We start from the raw sequence: 10535 nt of genomic DNA, 5'->3' as shown, positions 1-10535 counted from the left end.
GAGGGGGAAGGTGGGTCTTGGGGTGGAGGCTCTGAAGGGATGGGGGCTGTCAGGAATTAGGAAATGGGAATTGTGAGAAGTAGGGGATGGATGGGTTATCACGATTGGGAATTGGGGGCTTTCAGGGAAGATTTGAGAATGGGGGCCCAGAGGGGGATGGTCCTTGTTAGGACTGGGGGAGAGAGGCTCTGAGAACAGGGAGCTCTGAGGAAGGACTGTGGACTGGGGATTTCAAGGTGGTGGGGACTCGGAGAGGACAGTATGGGCTTTCAGAACTGAGGGAGCTTAGCCCAGTGCCTGGCAGATAGTAATAATAAATATTATTTAGTAATGTTTTTAATTTAGTAATATTTGTAAATTAGTAATACATAGTAATAATAAATAATAAATTATGCATTTATTGCACGGGAAGATAGGGTTCTGAGGAATGATGGAGGGTGGGGCTTCTGAATGAAGATTGAGAGATAGGGGGTTCTGATGGGGTGGGGGGGGTCTCAAGGAGGGCTGGGGGTTTGGGGACTCTGTAGCATCATGAGGCTGGGGTGGGGGGGATGGGGGCCCTTGGGGAGGCTGGTTGGCCCTTGGAGGATTGAGGGGACTGAGGTCTCAGAATGAGGATGAAGGATACTGAGGGAAAATTGGGGAAAAGGGGGACTAACTATTCCAGAGCAAAGGGAATTGGGCCCCTGCGAGGAAAGAAGGTTGAGGAGCTCCAGGCTCAATATTTGCTCTCTGATTCTGTCTGAAGAGTATGTGGTGCTGCCAGCTTGGAGGAGGCCTGCGCTCCTGGGGAGAGGGGAGGAGGAGAACTGTCCAGCAGGCGTGGGAGTGGGAAGATCTGTCTGGCCAGCTCTGGGCTACTCAGCTGAGACAGCTTCTGGCTCATTGTTTTTTTTTTATCTTTGGGTGTTACTGAGTGTTTTCTGGAGAGAACTGGTACTCACAGAACTGCTTTCTCTCCCTATGACCAATTTCCCTCAGTGCATCTTTTGATTTCTCTCTTCTTTCCCTACCAGCCTCCCCTGCCCACTTCCTTTTCCTATTTTCCCCTCATCTTCAAACTCCCCCCTGCTCCCCTACACACTGGACCAGGCTCGGCTAATTCGATTGCAAGGTCACTGTGTGGGGGAGGACAGCCTCCTATCATGCTCACGTCAGCAGAGATGTCACATCTCCCACTAGCCCCTGTGGTTTTTATTGTGAGATAAAACCCCAGCGAGGAAGCATGTTCATTGAGGGCTGAAGTGACATAACTAATTGAAAGGCTTCTTGACTCTAAATGTGTATTTAAGCAGCTTGCTTGATGATTCAGGACCTCTGGTATCGTGAGTGTCTCTAGAGCTTCTGATCTTTCTGAAGGGGATGGAAGCAGGAACCAGGGGCTTTTGAGATTAGTAGATGTGGTTGAAACAGGGGAAGACTCTGAGTGTGCAGTTTGTAATAAGAAATTGTGTGGGTTAAAGGCATTACTCACGGTGTTGGACTCTTAGGGGAGCAGTCCTAGCAAAGACCTGACTGTCTCTCTTACCCATTTTAACCAAAGCTAATGACTGGTAGTAGAATTCGAATTGTGAGATAGGATCTGGCCCCAAGGCTCCTGTATTGGTCAGCTCTTAATTTAGGCCACAAAGAGATACTTCCAGAGTAATTGTTATTGTTCTTCTTAGTAATCTTGGGAGACTAAGGGGCAGCCATGACAAATATCTATTATGAAATGGCTCTCCATGAGAAGGACAGGTCCACTATAGACATGCTTGTTGCCTGGAGAACTGGTAGAAGAAGCAACGAGTGAGATCTCTGAGATTTCCCCAAGGCACAGCTTGCTGAGTGAGACTCCACGTAAACAGGCTTCATAGCTCAGCATTGAGCTCTGGTCCTGCAGATTTGCTTGTGCTCTAAGTGATCATTTTATCCTCTTTCTCCCAAGGCATTTTTTGGCCTTTATAATTTTTCAAAGAAGGGATTTTTTTTTTTTACCACCTCTCCCAGCCTGTTTCTTTCCTACCTTTTTTCTCTGTGCCGTTTCCCAGTTGGGCTTGCTGATCTGAGTTCAGTTCTGTAGTGTTACCCTACCCTCTGCAGTATACTGATGCCTGTATAAGAGGCAAGGGGACAAAGGGGCTGACTGAATCGATAGCCGGGTTGCTGATGGCTGGAGGGAGGCATATGGAGCAGTCACGGCCTTGGTTTTGATTGTGCAGTGGAAAGGCATTGATGATAAGATCCAGACTGGGGGAATGTGGATGCTGAAGGTAGGTGGGTCAAAGGATAGGCTAGCTATGAGTGGTATAATAAGGAAAAGAGAGAAGCTCCTAGGTCCAGGGAGGATGTATGATCATGGGCCCTGGGCCACCCCAGCTCAGCTTGAGCCATTTGGTCACCAAGGAGGGGAGGGGCTTTGACTGCACTATAAATAGTGCTGGGAGCTAGAGTTGCTATGGAGACAGAACTGAATCCTATTACCTGTAGGTCCTACTATCCTGTGTTTGTTGAGGGATAAGAGGAATGCCAGAAGAAGCCTGTGGGTTGGGTGCATGAGGAGATAGGCTAAATCATGTATGTTGTTTTGTAGGGGAGAACTGGTTGTTGACTGTACCAACAAGGCCCTAAGCGTATAGTAAGTTTACATGTCTATCAGTCTGTGTGCATATATGCAAGCAATTATGTGTGTGTGTGTGTGTGTGTGTGTATGTATATAATAAATGGGGCTCTCACCGATGTGTGTAATGAACAGGGCCCTGTGTATTTACTGTAGGCACATCTAGAACTCTGGCACATTGTAAACCAGCCCTGGGAGGGATTGTGGAGAGAGATGAAGGAGTTGGTTGGCATTATTCTCACTTAAGACTTCTTAAGCCTTTCCTAACTTTGGACACATAGCTTAGTAATTCACCAAGCCTCCCTTCTCCTCCCCACTTCCCACTTCCCACTTCCCACTTCCCACTTCTAGGGGGTAGCAGATATACTACTGAGTATTCCTGCTTTCATTTCCTAATATTGACAACATATAGTAGAGGGGAAAGATCCCATGATCTCCTTTGCTCTCTGCTATTCTTGACTTCAATACTGGGTCCACTGGAGAAAATTCAGCACCAAGGGCAGAACTCTTGGCTGTGGCTCCTTCACCCTGGAGCAAGGGGAGGGGAGGCAAAAGGAGCACAGAGATTTTGATTTTTAAGCTCTCAAGTTATAACACTATTTATGTTGTAACAGTTACTGCTGCTAGCTCACCTAAATTAGGTATACAGTCTTTATAATAGTCCGAATCAAGATGAATTCAGAACAGTGGTGAAAATAGAAGGTGGTTTGGTTTTGATCTAGTCCTAGGAGTCAATGATTAGGCAGGCTTAAGGGTCTAGTTTGATTCAGAAACCCATTGAAATGGACCTAAAATCCCATGGCTGCCCTGAAAGTGACCTTGTTTTTCTTAATCAGGAAGACAGAGGATCAGACTGGACCTGCTGTGAAAAAAATCACTCCCCTCGCCCCAGGTGGGGCCAAAAATAAACTAGCTGGGGGGGGGGGAGTATAATTTGTCCTTCTGCATTATGTTTGACTCATTCTCAGCTCACAAGCCAAAATGGAGTGCCAGGCTGAGAGAGTGTTCTTTCCTCCATCCCTGATTCTGCTGAGTTAGAGGACATGGTGACTTGTTCTCTGATGCCCCTATCTAAGGATGATGTTAGGGGAGTGAGGGGAGGGCTAATCACCTAAGCACAGCAATGGAGCTTCTCACTACCTTTCTTCCTTTAGATTGCCATCATCAGCTATTTCCAGAATTCTCTCTGATTCCCAGTCAGATGCTCTGAAGTTTCTCTGAGATGAGCAGGTGATTTGGAATCATGGTGCAGAAGAAGAAGATTTGCCCTCGGTTACTCGACTACCTAGTGATCATTGGGGCCAGGTAACGATGTAGGGGTTGGTTTTCTAGACTTCAGACTCCCCTCTGCCCCTTCCTCCTTAAAAACATTCTGTTGAAGTGGTGTGGTTTTTACGTTGCTGTCACTTCCCCATGACCCTCCCCCCATTCTCCCCTCACACTCCCATCCAGACTAGAAAGCAAAGAACAAAGAGATACAGTTAAGCCAATCAGATTAATACAATGCCTGTGCCCATTCCCTCTGGGCAAGCTCGAAGGCCTGGTAGTTTCTACATTCCCTGCTAAAGTTGAGTTGCATCTCAGTTTTACTGTGCTCTTTCAACCTGGTAAGGAAACTCAGGCAGATAAAGAAAGAACTGACAGGCTGGGAGTAAGAGTATTGGTACATAGAAACAGATCCTAGCACAGGGGTTCTTCGCCTGAGATAAAGAACGTGTGAACTTGTTTTTATAATATTTTGATAACTATGTTTCAATATAATTGGTTGCCCTTATAATCTTATGTATTTCATTGTATACATTTAAAAACATTATTCTAAGAAGTGGCCCATTGGCTTCACCAGACTTCCAGAGAGGTCATGACACAAAAAAGGTGAAGAAGCCCTGTCCTAGTAGCTTCGTGTTTCAGGGCAAGTCACTTTATTTTTTCATATTTCCATTTCCTTATCCTTCAAGAGGAAAATGATAGTTTGTGCTCTATCCATATCTCTGACCGATCTTTTTGTAATTCATGAACGAGCAACGCAATCTTGCACCACGAGCTTGTCAAGCACAACTGTGTTAACTTCCTACGTTTCCTGTTGGATTCAGTGTCTCTGGTGAGGTTAGGGTCTGATAAACGTGGATCCTCTAGCACTAGGGACCCCATTTAGCCAAGCCGTTATCTGGGACCACGGAGCACCCAAAATCTAGGTCTGTGGGTCTAAAATAGAAGCATGAGTTAATTTATTGATGCATAGCAACAGGACTAGTAGCTGGCATTTCTGCAGCTCTTTAAGGCTTGCAGAGTGCTTTACAGATGGGACTTCCTTTGATCCTTGTAACAGTCTTGTGAGATAGGTGCTCCAAGTGTTATGGTCACCATTTTACAGATGAGGAAACAGAAGTTCAGTTACGTGCCCATCTAGAAAGCATTGGAAGTGGGATTTAAACCCATATCTTCATGACTCTAAGCCTGACGCCAGACCCACTAGGCCACACTGCCTCTGCTGCTTTGTGATGACTGAAATTAAGCAGGCCCTTTGGTCCCTGTGTCCCTGATGGGTGACTGGGCTGGTTTTATGTCCCTCAGGCAACCAAGCAGTGACAGTGTGGCCCAGACCCCGGAGCTGCTTCGGCGCTACCCCTTGGAGGACTACCCTGAATTCCCCCTCCCTCCAGATGTGGTGTTCTTCTGTCAGCCTGAGGGATGTCTGAGTGTGCGGCAGCGGCGCATGAGCCTGCGGGATGACACCTCCTTTGTCTTCACCCTCACTGACAAGGACACTGGAGTTACTCGCTATGGCATCTGTGTCAACTTCTACCGCTCCTTCCAGAAGCGGATGCCCAAGGAAAAGGTGGATGGTGGTGCAGGGCACCGAGCAAAGGAAGCTGCCAAGGCCACTCCCACTCCAGAGGAGGCAAATGCAGAGAAGTCAGAGAGTGGTCCTTCCTTGCAGCCCCCCAGTGCTGACTCAACCCCTGACGGGAGCCAGTCTCCCCGGGGCAAGCGCCGGCCTAAGGGGGGGAGCCGCTCCCGCAACAGCACCCTGACATCCCTGTGTGTGCTCAGCCATTACCCTTTCTTCACGACTTTCCGAGAGTGTCTATATACCCTCAAGCGTTTGGTGGACTGCTGCAGCGAGCGACTACTTGGCAAGAAACTGGCCATCCCCCGAGGGGTACAGAGGTACAAGGGTACCATTGACCTGATCATCTGATCCCAAGAGGAGAAGAGGGGATGTGGTTGGGGCTTTACTACAGCTGATGACTAAAGGGTGTGAGGGCCTGGCATTCTCTCTTTTGGAAAGGCACTAAGTCCCTCTTGATCTGGTTGAGTCTGGGGTCAGAGGCTAGTCCAGGCAAATCTAGCCTCCTATGTATGGGGCTCCTTGTTAAGCAGAAGAGTTTTAGAGAGTTGGGCTCTCTACAGCATTCCCATTTGGAAAAGAGACAATGAAGTTTATGTTCATGATGGGCAGTAGAGCAGACCCTACCCTCCCTATGTGTTGTCATTCCTTCTTAACCTGCTTCTTCCTGTGGTCAGATCATGACTGAGTCCAGTGTGAGGCTGTTCTTACCATTTCTTCCATTTTAGTGTCAGATCTTCTCTCCTTTGGGTGCTTGGGGTTGCAATGGAATAGTCAGTCAATCCCCATTTATTAAGCACCTACTATGTGCCAGGCTAAGCACTAGAGATACAAAGGAAGGCAAAAGATAGTCCTTGCTCTCCAGGAGCCCTGATGGTTAGTGGCTTTTTTCTGCTGGTTATGTCTCAGGGACACCATGTGGCGTATTTTCACGGGTTCACTCCTGGTAGAAGAGAAATCCAGTGCCCTTCTGCATGACCTTCGTGAGATTGAAGCCTGGATCTATCGATTGTTGCGCTCTCCAGTGCCCATATCTGGCCAGAAGAGAGTGGACATCGAAGTTCTACCCCAGGAGCTACAGCCTGCTCTGACTTTTGCCCTCCCTGACCCATCTCGATTCTCTCTGGTGGATTTCCCTTTGCATCTGCCCTTGGAACTTCTGGGTGTAGATGCCTGTCTGCAGGTGTTGTCTTGCATCTTGCTGGAGCACAAGGTAAGAGGGCCATTCTCCTGGGGAAGAGGGGCTCCGAGAGAGAGAGAGAAAGAGATGGACTAAGGACTCTGGCATTCCCATTTGCCATAGAGTACATTGACCTAATCTTCTGGAGAGAAAGATCATTAAATCTCTTTGATGGAGTTGCTCTAGCATTGGAGGAATAGGGACGAGGTTATTGAGGCAAAGGGATGTGTTGGAAAAAAATTACTGACGTCACAGGGAAGAGTCAGGAAAACTTTCTGGGCGTTGGGAGGAGTGTGATGAAAAAGAAGCCTAATTTGGGGGCTGGTGGCAGGTGCCTCCTCGATTGTGTGCTGAAGTGTGGGTCGTCCTTGGATGGCTTTGTGGCAGGTGGTGTTACAGTCCCGGGACTACAATGCACTCTCCATGTCAGTGATGGCATTTGTGGCAATGATCTACCCCCTAGAGTACATGTTTCCTGTTATCCCATTGCTCCCTACCTGCATGGCGTCTGCAGAGCAGGTGAGTCTCATTGTGACTTTTGGCTCTTTCACCCCTATTGTCCCGTCCCTGGCTCTAAGGGAGAAAGGCCCAAAGGACAGGAAGGTTGTGGAGGCAGTGTTACCTTCTCTGATAAAATTCTGTCTTGGTGGATAGGATCGATTGGGTTGGAGTGTGCTGTCTGTGCTTCATTCTTTGTGTTCCACCCATAGCTGCTTTTGGCTCCTACCCCTTACATCATTGGGGTCCCTGCCAGCTTCTTCCTCTACAAACTGGACTTCAAGATGCCAGATGATGTATGGCTGGTGGATCTGGACAGCAATCGGGTGAGATGCATGGCTGGGGATGGTGGGATTATCTACGGTGGAGCTCTACTTTTTGTCTTCAGCCTGCGCCCGAGCTAGTCTTTGCGGGTGCTTCTGTAGTTGAACGAGGAAAAAAGTATTGCTTCTACTTTATTAGCTAGCAGGAGAGTGGTACAAATGAAGGGCTCTTAGCTTTGTCCTAAAGGGTGCAATCATACAATTTCCCCCCAGAATTAGGTGCTTTTCCCACATCCTTTGACAGCTGTCAGGCAATGGTGACTGGGAGGGAGTCCAAATATAGTCTTAGATCACAGGGTTTAAAACTGGACATCCAACCTCCTAATTATATAGGTGAGGAAATGGGCCTAGAGAGGGGAAGAGGCTTTTCTAACATCACATAGGTAGATATCGGCAGTTGTCTCATGGCTTACCTTGGGGGCTGGAACCAGTAGACATCTAGACTGTGGGAGGAAACTTCTCCATCAATATTCTGTCTAGCCTCAGTGGGTTCTCATTGTGGCTGGTGACCTCAGTTTAGGCATCCAGGCCTGTGTACAGTTTAGTGCAACAAACATTTATTCAGGATCTTTTTTGTGTAGAGCTAGGCTCTTATTAGTATGAATAATGAATTCCCCAAAGTGGTTGCATGTGTTTGAATTCTCACTACCCAAAGTTACAGTTATATAAAATATGATCATTTTTCTGGCCCAGTGAAAATATTCAGTACAAATTCAAATAATATGACCATTTGAGGGGCATTGATTCCTTGCACTAATCAGGACTTAGCTGTATGACGTTGGGCTCTGCTTTAGGAGAGATAACAGAGTTTAGACAAAACACAGGCTACCCCTCTGGATCTTATAGTCTAGCCACATACACAGATGACTATGAAACATCGACATATATAAGCACACTATAGAGGTGAAAAACAAAGGGGGAAATGTCACTTCAGAATGTGGGCATCAGAGAAGGCTTCGTGGAAGAGGTGGTCTTTGAGTTAAGCTTTAAAGAACGAGTAGGAAGAATTCAATAGATGAAGAGAAGTGATACCAGCTAACATTGTATGTAATGTTTTACAAAGCATTTTGGCTTACGTCTGTCATCTCATTTGATCTTTAAAATCAACCTGGTGAAGTGGGTATTATTCTGCCCATTTTCCAGATGAGGAAACTAAGACTCAGAGGTGAAGTGGCCTGCTCATGGTCACCTACCTAGTCACTGTCAGTGTAAGGATTTGAACCCAGATGTTTTGGTCCCAGACGTCAGACTCTGTTTGCTAGTTGATCTTTTGGTGAGGTGCTTCTAAAAGAAGCTTCTGACACATCCTAAAACAGTCACTGTGCTTTGCCTGCTATAGGTGATTGCACCAACCAATGCAGAGGTGTTGCCTGTCCTGCCAGAGCCCGAATCCTTAGAACTGAAAAAGCACTTGAAACAGGTGAGTGGAGGAAGGGAAAGGGGCAGCTACGGGTGCTCCAGTACGGGACAGATCTCTAGGAAACAACCTCACACCTTAATTCGGGAAGTCAGGATCATCTCAAATACAGCTTCTCTCAGCTTCCTGTGCATACCCTGCCCTGTCTAGTCTAATATGCCCCTTACACCTTATGAGCAATCTGTCTGTCCTTGTTTTTCTGCTGTTTGCATGGTGTTGGAACTGTTGGCGACTCAAAGAATGTGTGGGTCTGGAATTTGACTCAGTACACTTTATGGGGTCTTTTCTCATATTTCCTCTTAAACCCCAGGTCTCTGTAGTATCTTTCCTTCCGAAATCCCTTTCTTGGTTTGGTCCATTCCATCCATTTTTCATTGGTTTCTGTTCTTCCTCCTTCCACACGCTGCATGCAGTACTTGAAGGTAACATGTGTGAATTCCCTGTCTTGGGCTTTGTTGTGCTTGTCCTCAGGGGCCATCCCCTGGAGGCTGTGCTTCTCACTCAGCACTTCATAACTCCCCTCCCCTCTCTTGTGTTATCTGAGGCATTCGGTGGTAGCTCTTAGTGATAGCGGTGTCGTTTTAAATGGGTCACCCTGTGTCCTCCATTGCTTTCCCCGTTTTTCCTGCTGGTGATGTTACATGATCTGCCCTTTGCTGCAGGGCCTGGTGAGGGTGAGTGCAAGTCATCCACTGTAGTTTTCTCCTGATATTTCTTCACCACTAGTGATTTTTTAGCAGGCATCATGAGGAAGAAGTGAAGAAAGACAGATAGGAAAAGAAATATGTTCAAATGTTGATGGAATCCAGAACTAGACTTATCCCTCTGGGGCTCATTGGTTTTGAGTCTGTGAGATTTCAACTTTGGTGACTATGGATGACTTGATTAAGAATCCTTGTGCCCTTAGGAAGAGGTATCTATATAACTGGGATTATCTTTCATGCACTCAGGCATTTTGATCCATATTTCAGAACAGAGATCTTTGGGATAGTTGGGTCACAGATGTATGGTTTATAATTTATGAGGACAGTTCTTCTTCACAAGCCTCCACTAGCTCAGGCTAGAGTGAAAGACAGAGGCCCTGACACTGAAGAGACCCTCTCCCAGGAGACAACTGCTTATTTCCCAGGATTCTGTCTTTCTTGGTAAAATGCCTCTTATTCTACAGGCGCTGGCCAGTATGAGTCTGAACACCCAGCCTATCCTCAACCTGGAGAAGTTCCATGAGGGCCAGGAGATCCCACTACTCTTGGGAAGGCCATCCAGTGATTTGCAGTCCACACCTTCCACTGAATTCAATCCCCTCATCTATGGCAATGATGTGGATTCAGTGGACGTGGCTACCAGGTGAGATCAAGCATGCCTGTATGATGAGGAGTTCTCCTTGGTGCTCTGGACAGGCTTGGAGCCTGGGTACTTCTCTTCTGTTGAGTCTTTAAATGTGTAGAATTGGGATTATAATATTGGCTTTTATCTGCCCACTTTAAAGTTTCTGATTGCTAAGATAGGAGGAAGTAATAAAAAAAAAAAAAGAAATGGTTTGGAGTAGCAGAAAGCTTATCACACTTAGAAACCTTTTAGGTACATCCAAGCACTTATTAAAGGCCTACTACGTGCCAGACGTTGTGCTGGGTGCCGAGGGCACAAATATAAAACATGGCACCATTCCT

General features: G+C 46.8%; 1 protein-coding gene across 10 annotated transcripts in view; it reads left to right on the top strand.

Moving 5' to 3' along the window:
• Window positions 1-10535, top strand: part of MADD (MAP kinase activating death domain) — a 41419-nt gene that overhangs the window by 515 nt on the left and 30369 nt on the right. For 7 of the 10 annotated variants that reach the window (XM_027837649.1, XM_027837648.1, XR_003566928.1 and 4 more), the window contains 8 exons: window positions 2573-2617; window positions 3754-3904; window positions 5171-5767; window positions 6357-6660; window positions 7015-7146; window positions 7338-7451; window positions 8788-8868; window positions 10034-10212. In XM_027837649.1, the coding sequence (XP_027693450.1) occupies window positions 3843-3904; window positions 5171-5767; window positions 6357-6660; window positions 7015-7146; window positions 7338-7451; window positions 8788-8868; window positions 10034-10212 (1469 nt within the window). In that variant the 5' untranslated portion in view covers window positions 2573-2617; window positions 3754-3842. Of the gene's footprint in view, window positions 1-2006; window positions 2618-3753; window positions 3905-5170; window positions 5768-6356; window positions 6661-7014; window positions 7147-7337; window positions 7452-8787; window positions 8869-10033; window positions 10213-10535 lie in introns of those variants that run through there. The other 3 variants (XM_027837650.1, XM_027837641.1, XM_027837642.1) reach the window with 3 other exon arrangements.

This window comes from Vombatus ursinus, unplaced genomic scaffold (genome assembly GCF_900497805.2).
Source record: "Vombatus ursinus unplaced genomic scaffold, bare-nosed wombat genome assembly UNPS02014822.1, whole genome shotgun sequence".
In the NCBI taxonomy this organism is placed as follows: Eukaryota; Metazoa; Chordata; class Mammalia; order Diprotodontia; family Vombatidae; genus Vombatus; species Vombatus ursinus.
Note: the sequence above shows the minus strand (reverse complement) of the source record. Positions and strands in the feature narration are given on the sequence as shown.